This window comes from Ambystoma mexicanum, chromosome 8, assembly GCF_040938575.1.
Source record: "Ambystoma mexicanum isolate Mex_15411 chromosome 8, UKY_AmexF1_1, whole genome shotgun sequence".
Classification (NCBI taxonomy): domain Eukaryota; kingdom Metazoa; phylum Chordata; class Amphibia; order Caudata; family Ambystomatidae; genus Ambystoma; species Ambystoma mexicanum.
The window spans coordinates 721,980,617-722,001,099 of NC_090929.1; the positions used below are offsets into that span (position 1 = coordinate 721,980,617).

The window sequence follows — 20,483 nt, forward strand, 5'->3', positions numbered from 1 at the left end:
TGCATGGACTCAAGTGGCTGACCTGCTGGATAGAGTGAAGATCCGAGAACACGAGCGGAAGATGCAGAGGGGAAAGCCCGTAGGAACAACGTCAGGCTTCTGGGACTTCCTGAAAGCGTAGAGGAAAGGGACCCTACGGTTTACGTTGAAAACGTGCTGCTGCAGGTGGTGAGCTTTGGCACGCTGAATCAGAGATTCACTGTCGAGAGAGCGCACAGGTCGCTGATGAAGAAATCACTGCCAGGCGCCCCACTGAGGGCACCGATAGCAAACATTCTAAATTATAAAGGACAGAGAACGGATCCTGAGCTTCTCTAGAGAAGTGGCAACCATCACGAAAGGATTCTTGAAATTGACAATGTATCCCGACATGATAATCTGGTCTAACAGTGAAGGGCACCGTTTGGACCAACTAATGAACGACTACGAAGAGTGAATTTACGCTATATGTTGATGTAGCTAAGGTGAAGATTCTACATAGCGGGAGGTCACACTTCTTTGAAAACACAGCAGAAGCACAATCCTGGATGGATGCAGAAGGAATACTGCAGCTCCCAGGCAGGAACAATGACGGTCCCTAACATGATGGCATTGGCATAGACCACTAATTTTACAGGGCTTATACCCGTACAGGCGCCAGGAACATTCATTGGACATAAGCGGGAGCCCATGGGAGCAGGGCGCAGTCGTAGGAGAGGCCTTTGAGTGGCAGCTGCAATGGACAATGGTTGTAACTCCAGATGCCAGTTTTAAGGCATCAAGCTGCTGCACATTACCCGGGAGTGGGAAAGGCAGGTGTGAGAGAAGCAGCTGGGCCAGAGAGGAGGACTTGCCGCTGGGCCACTGTTTAGTTGTGTGGAATAGTATACAGTTGCGATTTTGGTTGTTTGGAGAGGGAAGGTGGGAAGGACGGTCAAGCAAGGGTTTAGGTGGGGGGGGTCATGTTGGTTGACAGGTCAAACTATGACAAATGGAAAGAGGGTGAGCATCACACGAAAACAGGTAGGCGTAGAATTTTGAGTGTGCAGGGAGGGAGGGCACGCAAACATGGGCAGGCCTGAAACGGCGGCTGGGAAACAGTGGCCTCAGCAGCCGCTGGGGAACTGGCAGAGGATTGAGACACTGGGCAACTTGAAGGCAGTGGGAGCCAACGGCCTGACTTTATTTCTATGTGAAGGCGTGAGGAAGAAAAGGACTGTGCACATAAATCAGCTCAGTTGAGCTGCTACAAGGAAAACTAGCAAAAGACTACATTTACCATGAAGCCTGTGGCAGTTGGAGCAGGTTTGGCAATTATGAGGGTTCTTAAGACCCTGCCCGGCCTGCTTGTTGGTGTTTGCGGTATGTAGGCACGGGTCGGAGGAGGAAGGCTTTTTTGATGTTGCTGGAAACTGGAGGAACCTGGGCCCAGCGTTGACTTAGCAGCTCTCTATCCCTTGTGAGGGATTGGGGCAGCTTACACTTCTGTGCAGGCGGAACAGGCGGTGAAGACGCTTCCAGAGCGCTCTGCCCTCCCAGGGCAACGGCACACATGCAGCAGCGAGGCCGCCAACGCTGGATACTACATTGCCTGGGGAGGTGCTGGCAAGCCCCCCCAGGCATCAGTTAAGTGTGCCTATGCTTTAACAAGTTTCGAGTGGATAGGTTAATTATTGTTTGGGTGCGGATGCACCGTTTCTTCATTTTGCATAAACACTCCCTCACGTTCCGAAGGAAGGTTGCGGAGAGACGCACGTGTATGTTCTGGATCAGGGGTTTATGAAAACACACTGGTGCAGAGAGACGCACGTGCATTTTCTGGATTATGGTGGGTTTTTGAACACACATGGCATGCCACGACTCACAGAGCGAGCGCGCTCGAACTGTGAATGCAAAAAGACAGTTAGGCAACGCATGGACTTGCTGGGTTTGTGGCTGCTTGCTTCTTGCCACAATGGCTCAGGAGTAATATTGTTGTTTGTGCTTCATGTTGCATCGTGTGTTGTTGCTGCACATTATTTATGTTCCATGTGCTTATGTTTGTTACTAATTCAAGGGGTAATTAGGCATACATGAGTCAGATCAGATCCTAATTAAGAAGGGTCCTCATGAGGTTTAGTTCTGAGAGGTACAGGTTGGTTCAGGCTATAGGTACATGTAATGTCTCCCCCCCCCCCACCCCATGTTCCCTTTACCCATCCTCATGCAATATTCCTAATCATTCTGGTGCCCCAACACCCCCTACCCATCCACAACCTTTCCCTAACCCTCTTGCCCCCTTTGGCTGCCTTGTGGTGCCTGTGTATATCACGATCAGGACCCCTGTGCCAACCAAGATGGGAGGGGTCAACTGCATTTGGCTTCCGTGGCTAGGGAGGAGTTGTGTGATACTTCAGGGGTGTGACAGAAGGAATAGGGGTTTGAGTATCACCTGGAAAGTGCGGGGTCTCAATAACTATGAAAAGGCTGCGAATACATACTTGGTCAGGAAGGGTGTACAGGTGGCAATGCTACAAGAGACGCATCTAACAGCTGACCGACAAGCTACCGTACCCAAGAAATGGGGAGGGACCTTGCCTGCCCAAGATGCGCACAGGGAGGAGCAGACATGATGCACATGTTTTGGGCATGTCTAGTCATCGGGAAGTTCTGGTGGAAAGTGGCAGAGACGGTGGCAAGAGGGGGTATTCAGATGCAGGCTTGACTCTCGGAGTTCTACTTACTGGGGCTGTTCCGGATGGGGGAGGAGGTGAGCTGCACACCTCTCTAAAATGAAGGATCTGATCTCTATACTGGCGAAATGCAGAATAGCGATGGCATGGAAAAGGCCCAATGGTTCCAATCTCGAGGAATGCATGAAATAATAAAACATTAAACCAAATAAAAATATAGGAGACAAAGGGGCACCCTGAAAAATCAGACCCAACAGCCACACATACATGCTTCCATGCACACCCAATTATCAGGAGAACCACACCAACAATCAAGAAAACACTTACAGAACAAAGACCATCATGCTGCCTTCTTACCGAACCAAAACCAGACATCAGATTTTCACAGAACCGGTAAAACTTCCTGACCTGGTTCAACCCCAGAACCTTTTACTTTACTAGTGGGATATTTTTCCTTAATACCCGAGTGCGAACCTTTTTCCACTCACAGAATCTTTTACTCTTTTTATGGGTGTCATTTTTAAGACTCTCCATCGTGGCTTTTTAAAGTTATCCTCTTATTGGCAATAAGAGTATGTTGTTGCTGGGTTGCCCTAGCGGCTCCCCTTTTAACTTTCTTTTGTTAAACCTTGAGAGAACTACAGTTCCCAAGGGTAGAAAGGATCTTTTGGATCCTTTTACATTTTATTCTGTGAAGCCAGCACACCCCACCTTATGTGGAGTGCTGTGGAGATACAATGTATCCCCTTTCACACTGAAACTAACAATTCTGCTGCAGGGTAAGCTTACCTTCAATGGCTGGTGGCAGTGATACCTTGTATTCATTTGGTGCGCCTTTACCGCGGGATGTGTGCACAGCTGCAGTAAAGGCAACGAAGGGTGCTCATTTTACCAAAATGGCACCAGTCTTTTTTCGCCATTTTAGCGTTCCTTGTTCCTTCCCCTGAAAACTAGGGCAGGAAATTCCATTTTATCTTCGGCGGCAGTCCCCAGGCTCCAGTCTGTGAGCAGGAAGCGAGGGATGAGTCCAAACTCCACAGCCCTTTGTCTTCCTCCTTGCCTGAATGGGGACAAATCCCAGTGGGGGGGCTGGCTGTCCTGATTGGACAACCAGACTGCCTTTTCTTGTAAAATGCAGGGAGAGAATGCATAGGTTGTGCTGTAGTTCTGGGTAAATACAGCGAACCTGGAAGCTAAAGAGAAGTCAACCACTAGAACCAAAATTGAAGCGGATGATTAAGGAAAAACGACAAACGATTTCCAGCGTTCGGAGAGCATGCTGTGTAACCTGAGCCTGCTGTAACCCTTCCATCCAATCGACCTGGGGAATCCGAAAACGACGACCCCGACCCGGAGCCTGGCGAGACCCACTAGACTCAAGAAGACCTGCATTTTGAGACATCCCACACGTTGCTGCAAACATGAGTTGCTGCACTTCCCCAATACCCTGGGAGCTCAAGCCACTGTGCTGTGCACAGTCTTCCGAATCTCGCGGACATTTCGTGGGCATCCTGGTGATCTCCATAGACACTAATCGAGTCTGAAAAGTCCCAATAGAGTGCTGGACCTTTGAAACGACGCGAATTCAACCACGATTTTCTGTCTTCTTATGTGCTCCTTGAAAAGGCGCCAAATCCGCAGAACCACATTCAGCTGCAAGGAACACTTTGCCTAGAGCCTTCTTCATCAATCCCTGCTGCAAAGTTCCTTCTGAGGTCTTGTTTTCTGTCACCACGAGAAGGAATCCACTTACTGGGTATTTGGCTGCAGATCCTGAAGTGCTCCTGCTGCAGAATCTTCTTCAATGCTGAGGTACTGTGTCGGCTTGGGTATGTACTTACCTTAAGTCCGTTAGGATTTCTGTTTAGCTGTGGGGCGTTTTCTATGATGCGGAGGCCTAGGTTTTACTCACCTAGTATAACTGTATGTTACCACAAAAGTAGTTCTAGGTTTTTACTGTACCTAGAATAAGTGTTCTATTAATTACAAAAAGTATATTGTCCAGTTGACTGATTATGTGATTTGTACTGAGAGGCACTGTATAACTGGTAGGGTCTACTGCCCTTGCATTACTGAATGTAATTGTGAAAGTAACCATTGTGTATGGAAAGGTTTTGACTTCCCTAGAACTACTGTTAGGTGTTCCAAATAAGGTTTATACTAGGATCTGTGTACCTTAAAGTATAGTGTTGTGTTTTTATAATTGTGATTTCATATAATGTGTTCGTATTTATTTCCCCTAGATTTATCTGGGCCTACTTGCATTTAAATAAATAATTTATTTTTACATACATAGTGTTTGAGTTTCTTTGGACCATTTACATTACAATTTCATTTGTACCGATTCTACAGCCCCCTCTCCTAAGGTAAGCCTTGCTGCTGTCTCTATGCTACCATGTACTCAGGTAGTACAGCCTTATACTAAGAGTGGAGTCTTGTACTGCCTCAGTTGAATGGTTTTGATGAAGTCAGTAGCACTTCAGAAAAACTGTCCTAATAATTACCAAACCTCAGAAGTGGCAAAAACGAAAGTTTAGAGGACCATAACCACACTAGGGGAAAAAAAAATAATGGCACCCCAAACTATTTGGGGTCACATTCAACCCTCACACACCAGCAAAAGAGCAAATCATTAACCTGTTGCCACGTAATAAGGGAAACAAACCAACCAGAAGCAAAATAAAAACGTGCAGTGTGATGTAAACAACCAGATGATATGCCGCATTCACACCAACCACAATCATCAATGCTTATATAGGCCACATCCACAACACCTTTCAGCACACCACAACAGACGGGTCCAAGGAGCCAACAGCCTCAACCAAAACCCTGCTGCACACCGCTGCTGGTGATCCATGGAGCAAAACTGGAACAACCAACTCTTGCAGCACATAACTGCATATGTATTTCAGGCAAGTAGGCACATCCAGCCATGTAAGACACCACCCCACCCAGTAGAAAGGAAAAACATTTCTGAGATCCAACTAGCCATTCAGAGGATGACTGCACTTCAGCACATGAAATGCCCCTCAACCCCCCCGCCCCAAATCAAAGAATTGCCTTTTGAAGAAAATGTACTTTTTCCTGCTGGGATCAACCAGCCAAACAGAGCGAGTGGCATTACTAAAACCAGATACCCTTCCACTCTCTATCCAGCAGAACATTGAAGGCACTCCAGTCCTGGAACCCGGCACTCCTCATAGTACATCTGAAGATCAGGACACATTTCACCATCATGACATTACACTACAAGTCCCAAAATGTCCAAAAATGCACCCAACCGTTTCCCAGGACAGACCACACCAGACAAAACATAACAAAATGCATTCCAGCTTTAACCCAAAGTCTCAATTAACAAGGTCTCTACAACAATAGGCCCAAATGGACAACCCTGCACCCACAAGTCCGGGATTAACATCATTCACCACCATAGAATAGGGACAACTGACCCAAGAGACGAAAAGGGAACCTAAGCCTGTACACAAGTCAACCACAAAAGTCCTCAATTTGTATTGCGCAGGCCACCCAGAACTAAATATTAACCCTTTCTGCCCATCTAAAGTGACAGGGAATTCTTACCCAGACTTCACGAGGCCACCGCACAAAAACAACTTTCTCGCCACAGCCGAAGAAAACCTAATCACTAGTTAGGAAACCAGGGTCTGTTCTGACACGATCCAGGTGCATCATATAAGGAAAGAACTGTCCACCAGACACATTAAAGGTAATTACATGGGTTAAGTATATGCAGGACAACCACTGGTCCATCCACATCCAACTGTCACTAACAGAACAATCACTCCACACACTCAGGAATTCTGAGACAACATTCCACTATGATCAAATGATAAACGAAGACTTGCCAAACAGGACCGGTGCAAGTACACTACACTGGATCTCACAGGCCCAGCATGCAAGGCAGCAGCAGTACATCTTTGAAGTTCCTCAGTTCTGCTATGATGTCCAACCTAATCTACAACTTTTGCTTTGTCCAATCACCTGGCACTGTGCTTTCAGAGCTGTATCTGAAACTGGCACAGCAACCAAAAGAAAATTGTGTGTTTGAACACTCCTCTGCATCCATGGTTTCTATATTTCAGATGCCTTCCAGCACCCTTGGCCACTTCCTGGGGGTTTCGGGACATCTATTCTGTCTTCCGTGGCCGAGAGTGGTAACTGCAGACCATATTCCCAGACCCCTTGACCACAAAATCCACTGCATCTGGAACGTATGTCCAATACTGCAATCTTCCTTCCAATGGCCTTTGAAAGGTACTTTGTTCTAGATATCCTCTAGAGTGGACAACAATGCCACTAGAAAACTGATTTCTCTGCACTCTAATAATACATTCCCTGAGTTTCCCTACAAGCAGGAACAGACCAACTTTGCCCGGTTAAAGTCTTTCAAAAAACTTGTAATATACACAAGCACAGAAAGTAATCTCCAAACAGTACAGGTTGTACTTTACTATCACCCCTGCCCCAAAGGGAGAACATTAACAGCACTGCCACAGATTAATAACTTAAGGGGAACTAAAGGTCGATCATCCTAAGGCTGAACCAGAGGACATTAGGAAAATCTTCCAGTTTGGTTTTGTAAATTAACTAGAATGAAATTCATATGAAGTAATTGGAGAATAGGGAGGCAGGAACAGTGGTACAGAAGGACAAAGGTAAGAGAATGCTCTGAGGTAGATGGTTGTACAGAAGGGAGAAATAAATTAGTGTGTCATATTGCAGATAAAGTATTAAAAAAAAGCAAGAGTAGTAGGAGAGATAGTTGTAAAGAGAAGGTTAAGCAATGTAAATGAGATTGTGGAGGTATGACCAGGACTGTAATAAACCCTACCACAATGCATTAATTCCATTGAGGAATAAAACATGATTACGAGGCGCTGATCCAAAGCTGAGCAAGTGTAAAGGGCATCCATCAGGTCTGAGCACAGAGCTGGAGCAGATCTGCAATCCAGAGCCGTCCCCAAAGAGTTGGTCTCAAACGTGCCCAAGAGTTATGGCAGAAAAGATATCAGAGAGGCCAACCCATGAGTACAAAGATTTGGAGAAGTGAGAGGGTCATATGAGAAAATACAGGTGAGAAAGGCGGCTCAAGGGCAAGCGCGATTTGGAGCTGCAGTAGCCTACTGCATCCTCATCCTTTAGAAGAGCTGCAGGAAACTTCCTTATGAAGCACACCTGTGCAGATGGCATGGCATGGAAGGGGATGTCCACTAAAGGAAACCGGGGTGCTCTGGATAACGAGCAGGAGCAGTAGCTGCGGGGCTAGTATGATGGCAAGGTGTAGACAAAGTCCACTGAAAGGCTCAGTGAGGCCTCAACCCCTCAAGCATGTGGTAAGCAGATGGATAGATGTTGGCGATGTGAGGGGCAATTAAGGTGCTTCAGAGCAATAGTGGTAGTAGCAGGTGAGGAGTGCTCATTAGGTACAATGCAGAAAGCATATTACAAAATTGCTGTAGTGCATAATACGCTGGCGAGATCGTTTGGGCCAGTAGTAGGGATTCTACAAAGACGAAAATGTACATGTCGTACTAGCATACACATTGCACTTCCCCTTCCCTCTCCCTGGCACTTCTCCCCTACCACCTGCACTTTTTAGCCGTCACACTTGCACGATCAAAATGACACAAGGCCTAGTAAAATCATGTGTCTGGTCCTCCCTCTGTCCCGTACCCTGTCTTGTCTAGAAACACTTGTGTACAGGCGCGTTATAAATGACATCATTATCATGCATACATTGGCATTTCAGAACACCACTGACAAAATCAGTTGTTTTTAAGTTTTAATGCACTTACCAAGCAATTTTCTAATTGCTTGCAAGTCAACCAGCAATAATGCATTTTTAAATTAACATTTTGTACTTGGTCACCAAGTAAAACACCTGATTATGGAAGCTACGAATATATTCTACTAGTACCATTTTTATTCCTTCACCACGGCACAGCATCTCATACTTCTTTCTTTCTGGTAAGTAGTCATCTGGGCGGCCCTTCTTCTTAGTCTTGTTACTTTGCTCAGTCTCATTGTCGGACGTGCTCGTCGATATATTACTATCTTTCTCTTTCGTCATGATGTACTCAAAATATTTTAAGTTTCCATTTGCTCTCTGATGTTCAGGATCTTAAACATAGAAGAAGAAAAAATAGTTACCATCTCCATACTTTCCTACTAGAAATCAAACTGTTTACAACCTTGAGAGTAATAGGCCAATAAACCATAACCCCAGAGTAATGCTAGAAGCAGTGTATGTAGTAGAACTCCAAATCTTCCATTATCCAACGGTGGCCTCCTCGTGTGATGAGTGCCTCTAGAGGCACAGACTTCGATCTCCTGCTGCCTTCTTTACCCATTTCAGTGGATTAAGTCTTGGGATCTCTGCCAGGTGCGGCATGTCCTGGTTTCCCTTCTCTTGCACAGCAAGCCCTTCTTCCTGCTCTCCTTCTCTCCCTCCCTCCCTACAGCTCGCAAAGATCTGTGATTGGTTCCCTCCTCCCTCTTAAGTCATTTCCCTAGGGCAACCCCACTGGCTAAGGACCCTGAAGCGAAGGACAGCACCCACAGTTGCGGCTCCAGAGGGTGTTTGCCGTGGGAGCACACAGCAGTCAACCAGCAATGACTGTCAAGCTAACAAATGTGCGCAGGGGGAACAGCAATTACTGCTCCCCATCTAACTGTTCCTCCTCTCTTATTACTTCTAGGTAATTTGTGCAGCCTGCTGCTCATCACAGTGCTGTTATATATATCTGCATTAGGTGAACGGTCCTAATTAACCCGGTGCCCTTTCCCCCCTTTCGAGGAAAGTTGAATCTGGGTGTTTTTACATTGCTGCTGTGTTTTAAAACAAGGCCCTTTTCACCCCTCTTTCTAGGAAAGTTGAATCTGGTTATTTTGCAAAGCGCATATTTCAAAAACACCTGTTTTTAACTTGCTCCGTCTCTGCACACCCTACTGCTGACTATGGTTGGCTACTGTTAGGTTTATTGGTTACTGCTGTGGCCACTGGCACTCCCTCCCCCCTTACCCACTCTTGGCCGTTGATCACTGTTGCTGCCCCCCACCCAGTCTTCCATCCACACTGTTTCCTGTGTTCCCCTTGTGGTGTGTTACTTGCTTGTGCTTCCTGTGAGCCTCCTACTGTGTGAACCCTCCCTCCGGTGCATCATGCGTTGCAGGCTCTGGGCTGTGCTTTTTCCTCCCCCTTTCCTACTCACACCACTATGGCGCACTGAATTTCTCCCATCTTCTCAAACTACTACTCTATCTCCTATCCTATCCCTCTCACAAAGTCTGGTAGGAAAAAGTTCAAGGATATTCTGCTCTCCAACCCAGGCCTGCCCATCGCCGCTACCTACATCAGCGCTTCCTCTAGACAGACTTCCAGTAACATCCTCGTCATTCTGTGCAGACTTATGGAACCCTCAAATAGCATGTTCTCTTTCTCCTCCTTTCCCATTAATGGTGGCACCTGATTGGAAGTCCTCTTGGCCTCCTTCCACTCCACCATAGCCATCATTAATGTCTATCAAAATGGTACCATCATGGTGCAGGGCTCTCGGCACAATCTCCTCCTGGATATGAGTCTTCTCAACTTCCTCCTTCTCCTGCCACTTCTACCTCCTCTCCAGCCACTATGCCACCTTTGGCTACTGCCTCCGACATTCTGCCGGACGCACCTTGGATGTTCTCATCTCCTCTGACATGCCCCTCCCAGTACTCTTCTCTTAGAGTGACCACCTTATACTCTCCTCCCACCTGAAGCTTCCTGCCCCCCAGGCAAAGCTCACCCCAGCACTGCCACCTTCCTTCTTGGTCATTCGGCCCATGAAGCGAGTGACAGTTGCTGCCTTTGCCTCCACTTTTTCTGCTCCTCCTGCGGCTGACTCCCACTCTGACACAGCCCTCGCCAACCCGCATCTTTCCATCTCAAACACTCTGGACATCCTTGCCTCCGTCATGAGGAAGAGGAGGGCATTGGGGGGCTTCCTCTGGAAAACTGGCCTGCCACCTGCTGCAAAAGGCAATAAAGACACTCCGTCCTCCCCAAGATCAGGGTCCACATTCAAGCCCACTTCCCTGCGGCCTCTAACACCACAGTGGAACTCTTTCTAATCTGTAAGGAGTTGGCCAATTCTACTGCAGTCTCCACCTCTCCTATTCCCTCCTGGCTCTGGCTTCTCATTTCTGCATTAAAACTCAGGACATCCTGTCCTCACGCTCCTCTGTCCCTCCCTCCCTCCCGCCCTCCCTCCCTTCCTCCCTTCCTCCCTCCATCCATCCATCCATCTCTAGAGCCCTTCACTCAGCTACCTCAACATGAGGGTAAGGCATTTCTCCAAGCTGAGTGTGGGGGGTAGATCACTCCTCTGCAGGTACCTCCCTCTGAAACAGCTTCCTTGCCACTCTGAAACTTCACCCGGACCACATGAAGTTCCGAAAGCTGCTCAAGACCTTCCTTTTCTCCTATGCCTTCTCTCTCTCTTTGCTAGCCCGCTATCCTGTCTGCCTACCCTGACTGGTTGCTGGGTAACCTCAGAGTCTCACAAGATACCAGGCCCCTCCATGACCAGTCTTCCTGCACTGCCCCTGGGCCTACTGCGCACTTAGGGGCCGTAACCTACTCCTACTATCCCCTGGCTTCCATGCACTTACCCAGAGCTGCACTGCCCTGGCTGCACTTACTCAGAGCCTTGAAGTCATGACTGCACCGTCCCCTTCCCTCTCCCCTGCACTTCCCACTCTCCCTTTCCCCCTGCACTTTTCTTGTCACACTTGCACGATCCGAATGACACAAGGCCTAGTAGGATAGTTTGTCCTATCTTCACTCTCCCCCCGCACCTTCCTCGTCTTGTGGCGCCAGAAACACTTGTGTACAGGCGTGTCATTAATACCAAATCATATATCATAATACCTGCAAAGCTTCAACAGTTACTTCACTAATGGTGAATTTGAAATAACTGTACGTTTTATTTCCCCCAGATTAACATTCTATTTTGTAAAATCTTGTTTAGCATACATCAACTAGGAAATTGCAACCACTGGATTTGAGAACTCCAACAGACAAATGATTAACCTTTAAGACGTTCTAAACAAACTTCTTTTCAAAATGAATGCACAAGTAATAAAATCTCTAGTCCCTAAAAAGAAGAAAGTGGGAGATACATTGTCACAAAAATCATGCGATCAGGTGTACCCTTTTTCTTCCCACAGTTCCTGCCAGGCACATAATACACTGTCTGGACATACTTCACTGCAAATGCTGCTAACCTATACTAATGGTATAAGGTCTGTACCCACACCCAGCAATCTCAATGGTTTTTGGCTCAGTTAACCCCCAGCTAATTTTTTTTTTACATCAAGTTAATATATAGTTGATCATTGTAGTGCTCCTACCTAGGCTTTGTTTGAAGGCTGAAAAGCTTAGGGTAAAAAACAATGTTTGCACAAACAAGACATCTACAGGGGTAATAAGCACGGTTCGTTTACCATTTTATTTAATGTATTTTAGAATTACAACTTAAATGTATTCATCTAGGACCAACAATGGCAAAGTTTTTAAAGAAATTTGCACCCAATTTATGCACACAGTACTCTTGCACCCAGATGGATTAAGCAAAAATAGAATTTAAAAAAAGGTTCTGTGGCAGAAACACTGTACAGCCTAAACAGATTTTCCCACAGAACAATCCTGGAAGGGTGGTGATCATGTCTAGCACACTGTGCTCTCCTTAACCAAGTCTGTGTACTCTGGGTGTCAGCATTCCAGATCAAACAAAGAAGACTGCTTTTTTTAATCATTGTTTTATGGAATCATTTTATTCCAAATAAACTAATGGATATATAGATATATGTGTGTTATTTTTGTACTTACAATTCATCTTTGTTCACAGTTGAAGTACAAATATTCTGTTATTAGAATTAATACAATGCTAAAAATCTTCAGTTCCATGATTATTATTAGGAATAGAACACAATACCCAAAGTCCGACCAGCCTGTTTTATACAGGCGAGCAATGGCTATGGTATTAAAAGAGTTTCAGCACCGGGGAAGGTACAGAACTAAATTGTGCAAAACCTTTAGCTCTTAAAACATGTATTAAGATCCTAAGTTCTAAGATCTGAATATACAGAGCTAAAAAAAATAATGAAATTCGATAGGTCTTCTTTTCCAGCATTGCACATTATACATTTCTGGAGTTGCATATTGTCTGATCTTTTGGCCAGAACTGAACCCAGCTGTAAGCAATTGAAGCGGCCCCTTGCAATTGGTACTCTTTGCACAGAACTCTTTCTACAAAGGAGGTAATCTTGCATTTTATTAGTTGAAATAATCATGTGTTTTCTATTGGAGGGTATATTCAGTTCCAATGATTCTCTATTGCCATGACCCGTAAATTTGAGCTGTACAATTAAATTGTTGCGTACCATTGGTGTTAAATGCGTCAAATTAGTGTAATGATAGTCAGCGTTGATTTCATGCATTGATGATTTCACTTGTTCAAACCTTTATTCCCCCATCACCCCGCCTGCTCTTATTAATCATTGCAGATTAAATGTTGTGCGAGGAATCTATGTGATGTTTTGGAAAAATGTTATACCGAAAACATTAACAAAACCTAAACATTGATTGTTTTTTTTATTGCGCCCCCATCCAATCCCCCTGTGTCCCCTATGTCAATATCCCCACCCCAAACCCTTCCATACCCTTTTTACTCCATTACCCCACCCCATATATATTTTTCTTTTACAAAATTCAGTGTTTTTTCAGTATTTTTTTTATTTACTTGTGTGTAATCAAAGAAAAATAATGATTTTTACAAGAAGGAAGTCATGAAATGTACAAGTCTTTGTTTCCAGAGTTTCAAGTTTGCAGGATTACACCTTGCAGTAAACGATTAGTGAATTGAGGCAAATCAGTGGCACGACACGTGGGAGTCTTTGATGGATTTCCATGCCAGTCGTCAGTCGTCGCCTATTAGGGGGGTGTCTGCAAACGACTGCACCCATGAGATGAACAAGGCCACCCAGACAGGGTTTGGCCCTGTCAATATGGGGTACGATTAAATTGAAGATTCAGTGACGGTGGGTTGATGCCCGTTGGCATTGATTTTGGTAAAGGCTGCTTCCATTCATTTAGACGTGGCTTCAGCCCAGCAAGATTTTTTTCCCCCGAAATAAGGCGACACCACCATGTGTCTTCTTCTACCAACACGGAATCAACCCATAGAGGTGCCAGAAAAGCTGTGCGTTCTTGGTTTAGTGAAGGACAGTTTAACAAGAGGTGACGAACTGCCTGAATTGAATCTGGGATTTTGTACAGTCGGCAAGTTTTTGTAGTGAATTGACTTCTTATCTCCAGGATTTCTCTGGTGTGGAGCAGATTGAATCGTGCTCTTAAGAATATGCTGTGTAACCTTTTATCCGGAAATGTTGTGCAGTACGCCAAAGGAGTTTTTAGCTTATTGTACGTGGGTGGCAAGTGTTTCAAAAACTTGATCGCTGCTGTTTGTTCGGTAGTGGTTATCCAGTCTTCACTTTTCAATTTTTCAGTTACTCTTTGTGGGTTGGTAATTAGGTCATCCGTTAAACATACTAGGTCTTGCAGTTTGTTTTTTTGATGGTGTATCCAGTTCTGAAGTACCTTGCAATTAGTTGAAGCCAGCTCCTGACCGATGTTAAAAATTGGGAGGCCGTCTTGCATGAGAGTCTACCAGAAGAGGGCCAATGAGGACGCGCCGACGGTGGAGTTCAGTGACAGAAGCCCCAGCATTCTTCTGACAGCCGCAATGGGGATGGAGTTCGAAAGGCCTAGGACTGTTTTCCAAATGTATCCCTCCAATTTCTGCCAAAACAAGTTTGGCATGGTGATGGTGGCATCCATGCATAAGTTAAAGCAGGTACCATTTTGCTCTTGTAGAAATTGACAGCTGGAATCAGCAAATAATTTCCAAACTTACGATCAATCGTTCTCAGCTAAATTGTTGCATTTTAGACTCTTGAGGCATCCCGTCGATGATAACTCTGAGGTATTTGAAGTGAGAAACAACTTCAATTCCGGAGAGCTGGTGTTTTTCAGGGACAGTCAGTTTTTGGAGAAGAGCATGATTTTGGTTTTGGTCTTATTTATGCGTAGGTTATTGGTATCCATATACTCTGCCAAATTGTCCAGCTGACATAAGCCAATGGGCGCCGGTCAAGAAGGATCATATCGTCGGCATAAAGAATGCGGGACAGCTCAGTATTTCCAAACTTCAGGGGAAAGCATCAAACGGTGGCTTCCGAGTTTTTAAAGTCCCCCAGAAAGGCAACAAAGAGTGCGGGGGCCAGCGGACAGCCTTGCTTGACTCCTCTATCTGCTTGGATTTCCTTGGAAAGAGTCCCTTGCCTGTTAAACCGGACACTGAGCGTGGTGTTGGTGTGTAGTGCAAGTATGGGATTTAGAATAGCATCCGGGCAACTCCAGTGTTTCAGCTTTCCCCATAAAAGCATTCTGTCAACTTTGTCGAACGCCTGCGAGAGGTCAACAAACGCTGCGCAGACTGTCGGAGCGCCCCGTTTTATTTTTGCCTTTAAGATACTGAGTATGAAAATGTTCACCATATTGCTACCATTCTTCTTGAAGGCCAGCTGGAAGGGGTCACTGCAGGGGGCCAATTTCACCCAACGTTGAAAGTGATACAGGAGGAGGGTTGCGAACAGTTTGCCCATAATGTCCAGAAGAGCTATTGGGCGATAATTGCCCAAGTCTTCTCTGTTTCCTTTCTTGAAGATTGGAATAACAGTAGCTTTAGACTATGATGATGATGGGATCTGTCTGGTAGCTCTACAGTGTTCGAACAAGAGGCTGATAAAGGCTGTCGTTGATATGTTTTTTTAGATCGATATTGGTAAAGCCATCAGGGCCCGGAGGTCTTGATGGTTTTAGCTTCCGAATGGCTGAACTTCTTATCAACCCAGGGCGCTTGCGTAATCTCCAGACGAAAGTTCGTGGATGCTCTCAGACTGGCGAAGAGGTCTGAAATATTTCGACCCAGACTGATTCCGTAACTGAATTAATCATGTTTGTACCTGTGTTGCCTTGGGAGTTGTTTATCAAGGACCAGAAGTCGGCTGTTTTTTTTTAGTCGTGAGGGCTCTCAACATAGTTTCGGCATCGTTTTGGTATAAAGCCGCCCTTCGCGATCCAATCAATGATTTATAGTTTATTTTCTTTTTTTCCACAGTTCCCACGCCACTTGGGTATTTTCAGCTTTTGTACTGCGTTTTTGTTTTCTTGGCGCCTTTTTTTTTAATCTGCTATCAATTTGTCATAATTGTGGTTGTAAGTAGTAGGAATAACCTTTCCAGTTGTCTGATGTTTCTTGTATTTGATCAACAGAGGCATGTAGTTCGGTCTCGATGCCGTGTCAGAAGTCGGCAGAACATCAGCTTCTGCAGCGTACTGCTGGGTCATTGTTCTAACACTGGCTGCTGTCAGACGGAGCCAAGTTTGTTGGGGATTGGTCTCGACCAAGGGGGAGTAGCTATTGGTCTCCTGGGCAGTAGAGGACCATGCTAGTGTTAGAATGTTGTGGTCACTCGCTGTTGTTTTGACCACCAGGTAATGTTCAATTTATGAGCACATAGCGTGTGAAGCGAAGATGTAATCAAGGGTGGCAGCTGACTGACCTCTTTCCCAGGTCGGAATGTGTGGTTGCCCATCCAAAATCCATGCAGCATTGTGTAGCTTTCTTGTTGACATTAGATTCATCCAGGCTTGTCCTCTAAGTTCAGATTGCATGGACAGGATCTTTCGGATGAATACACTTTGCGTTGAGGTCTCCGCAAATTATTACAAACGGGGTGTTCCATTTGATAAGGATGGCGTCAATGGTTTCGGCCATAGTTTGGCAGAAGTCTGTTGTCGTCGTTCTTTGAGGGTTCCAGTATGTGGTGATCAGCGCGAGAGGAGGCGTTGAACGTGGCTTTGTGCGTGACTTTGTATTTTCAACAGAACGGTTCCACTCAATGAGAACAGCTAGCACCCCATAGGATCTAGCCGTTGTCTTGATTTTTAGGTTCTGACCTGACCGCACAGCGATGAGAAGGCCTGCAGAGGGTCGGCCTAGCAGACCTTTGGCGGCTGGAGAGATCACAATTTCAAAGCCGTCCATAGACGGTTTCTCCTGAAGCCAAGTCTCTTGAAGACAGAAAATGTCAAACCGACCCAGATCCACACTGTTGGGGTAGGCTAGGTGGGCGTGTCCTCTAGTGTTCCATGAGGCCAACGTCAGAGTCTTTTGATAATAGGGTTCGTTGGCTTCTGTTGGTGATTGCTACCTGGTTCGGTTTGAGCTTAGGGCTCCTTTTATCCAGTGCCACGGTCCACCCGAGGACATAGCTTTTTTTAGAGCAGCCGCTGTATCCGAGGGTTTCGTAATAGGCGAGTCCTGGCCGGTAGGCTCTGTAGTTGTGTGGTCTTCTCTGAGGGGAGTGGTCTCTCAGACTGTCTTCTTTTGTATGGAGGATGCCTGTCCGTAGTTTGCTTAGCCGGACTGTACCCGCTTGTCTCTGGTCGGCCTCGAGTGGGGAGTGCGTCCGATGAGTCGGCTGCATTGGTGCAATCGTATTTGTCTGTAGGACGTCCCGAGTCAAGGTCGCAAACTGCGGTTCGAGTGGGGTACTGGTCTGATCCACGACATTCCTTGTTCTTCTATAATGGGTCTGTAAAGTGGGCCTTCAGCTCTTATCTTCGAGCAGTGTGTCGGTGTGGGGGACCACGACCATGGTTTCTTCCATTTGTGGGGTGTTCTTCCCAAATGTGACTTGTGTACTTTACTTTTTATTTCAGACAGAAGAAGACCTGATAGTTTTAATTCTTCTCCAGCTTCTCGGCACAGATCTTGTATTTCGGTTGCGTAGATGTGCAGGTAGGCTTTAGCCTTACTGTCACTGTGATATGGCTCGATCCGCTTGAAATTATCAGATTTCAAGTTCTTTAGGTCAGTTATAGAGCATGTTATTTTCAACACTGTTCTTCGGTTCCAGATCATATGTTTGTCTTTGCTGGAGATCTGCTCAATTTTAAAAAGGCGGGTGGATTTGTCCATGTTAAAATCTGCCTTTCTATTTTCAGTTGATTTATACGGAGTGTGGCGCCGAGTAGGAGGAGATCCGTTTGAATAGGTTCTAGCAAGAGGTTTGCGCCGTGGGTCTGGCGATGATCTTAAAGGTGTTGTCGGAAGTTCGTCCAGCCGAGGTCTTTGACGTGTTGGTCCAGCCGTTGGATGGGCTGAAATGTGAGGTATGGCTACTGGCTTATTGGAACAGTTGGGAGTTTTCTGCGTTTCGTTAGAATTACTACCTTTAGCAGGTGACTCTCGATCAATGTGGAGAGATATGGTAGATAGAAGGCTCGAGTCCATAAATTCGGCCGTTGATTTGGGTGACTGAGTTAAGTCAGTCATGGAGACCGCTGGGTTGATCACTGAGTCTGAGTTAATAGTGGGTTTGTGCGACTGAGATGCCAGCGTGGTCAAATCGGGTTCACGGTGTGGAATGATGGGTAGGGAGCTCCGGTTGGTCCTTCATGGCCAGTTTTAATACCTTTTTTTCCTCTGTCTCAGGTGTTGATTCTGTCCGGCACTATTTGAAAGTACTGGGTTAGTGTTCAATTTTGTCATGCTTACAGTTATTGCTGATTTGGATTTGTTAAGGAATAATGAAGCAATTTCGTTGATCTGTTTGGTCAGAGGAGTCTGTGTTGATTTGTGCTCCGCTGTCTCGGGTGGCATGTCTTTGCGACAAGTGCAAGCCGAAGGATTTTCCACAATTGGTTCCGACGGGTCCCTTTTTCTTTGTGGGATATCGTATTTCAGATCTATGGCGGTTATATAGCCTTCCAAAAAGGTTAACTTGGACTGGATGATTGCTAAAGTTGCTGTGTTGTCTCTGGAGGCGTCATCTAGTGTTTCATAGAGTTTGCAGAAGGGAGCCATTGCAATGGTTATAGCTGACATGATCGTGGTCATGTCTTTCCCGTTTGGTGACTCTTTATGGACAGGTGAAGGAAAGTCATTGGGTCTTCCGTTCTTCAGGGGTGTAGCCCCGTACTCTGAATGTGGGGTTTGCGACTGAGTGCCGGCGCCTGGCGCTAATTCCGCCCACCTCCAGTGTGTTAAATGGCCTTGGGGAGGAGATGCGTGAACCTGTGTCGGAGCCTCCTAAAAGGAGCGGGTGTATTGAAGACTCTTGCGATATGGAGGCGGGTTTCGAAGTAGTTAAGTGGACCTGGTTGGGTGCTCATTCCTCTTTGGGCCGGATAAGCTTTTGGCTGCAATAGATCCAGAATGTCCAAGACTCCATGATGGTTCATCCGGGCATCAATAGTTGGGGATTGCATTAAGCTGGCCACCGACCTCGGGTCTGGCGATCACACTTTCCCCGCATGCAGGTCTGTTGGATGTCTTAGATTAGTGTTGTCTGAGCACTGAGGTTCCAATTGGGGAGAGACCACTGTGTCTATGGAAATTCCATGACGGGGCAGCACTTGAATGGCGTCTCTCCCAACTACAAGTGGTTGAGCCTCTTGGGCAGCGATAGTTTTTCTGCTTTTGGATACAGGTGGAGTCTCTTCCAGAGCTTCTAAAATTTCTGCGTCAGAAAGTTCGGAGTCGTTCGATAATTTCCTTTTTCCTTGGGTCTTGAAAAAAATTCAGTAAAGCGTTTGAAAGGAGCAGGGTTGGTAAAGAGGTTTCCCCTGGGCCCCGTTTTTTGAATACTGATTGAATGCCAGTGTTTTTGGACTGTGTGATGTCTTTTTCATTAAGTTCCTCTTTATTTTGTTGTTTTTTTTTTGTAGTGGAAAGTCTGCTGTTTGGACCTTGGGTCGAGGGGATGTTGGGTTTGGGCTTGCCTTTTTTTGTACAATGTTCTTTTCTTGATTGTGTGGAGATTTGATTTTTGGTTGCAGTTGTCCGAGGTTATGGAATGGTGATCGAAATCTGACTCAGAGTCTGACTCTGAGGTGGGTTTTGAAGGTACACTTTGGTTTTGAAGTAACAGGTGAGGGTCAGAGCCCAGATTCTCCTCTGGGGCTAAATCCGAGTGTGGAGTCGGCGTTGTAGAAACGACAACATGGTGTGGTGTTGTCCATGACGAGAGCTCACTAGGTGTAGGAGCTGCTGCGGGTGAGACTAGTTAGTTGTCTGAGAATATGATTTTGTCTGCGTCGATGTGCTTTGCGGTTGTGTCCTCCGGAACGCATCGCATCATAGCCATGATGGTCCGTTGAGCGGGTCTCTCCTGAGGGTCTAGGTGCGATTCTCTGCCGTTGGACTGATTGATGCGCTGACCTTGGGACAGAACCTCCAGATGGGGGTGTGCCACTGAAGTCGTCGCCAATGAGTTTGAAAGGGCAGGTGGAGTCCGGATATCTCGAATGTCATGCGTGGGAACAGAGATGATGGCTGTTGAGACGGCGGGACGACTCTGGTCGCCTGCGCCTCCACCCTCAGACCCCCCTGTCGGGGACCCTCCGATCCCCGCGCAGGACGGGCCACTCGCCGAAGCGGTGACGGGGCGGTTGGCGTTGGCTAGCGGGTCCGATCGCAATCCAGCAGCAGATCCAGAGACTCCACCTCCCAAGCCCGATGGGTCAGCCAGCGGTTTGCAGGACGGGGCCGTTGGCAGCGATGGAAGTGGCTCCTTGGTACCGCCTGAAGCCAGTGAGTGATTTAAGTTCTTTTGTGCAGTTACGGCAGGCAGGGAGGGGAGCGGAGTTGTGTCCCTTGCTGGCGATTTTCTGCGGGTCCACTGGAACACCTCGGGAGGGGGCAG

General features: G+C 46.4%; 1 protein-coding gene across 3 annotated transcripts in view; it reads right to left on the reverse strand.

Annotated features, from left to right (window-relative positions):
• Positions 1-20,483, reverse strand: part of P4HA1 (prolyl 4-hydroxylase subunit alpha 1) — a 720,153-nt gene that overhangs the window by 400,874 nt on the left and 298,796 nt on the right. For all 3 annotated transcript variants that reach the window (XM_069610530.1, XM_069610531.1, XM_069610532.1), the window contains one exon: positions 8,587-8,789. In XM_069610530.1, the coding sequence (XP_069466631.1) occupies positions 8,587-8,789 (203 nt within the window). The remainder of the gene's footprint in view (positions 1-8,586; positions 8,790-20,483) is intronic.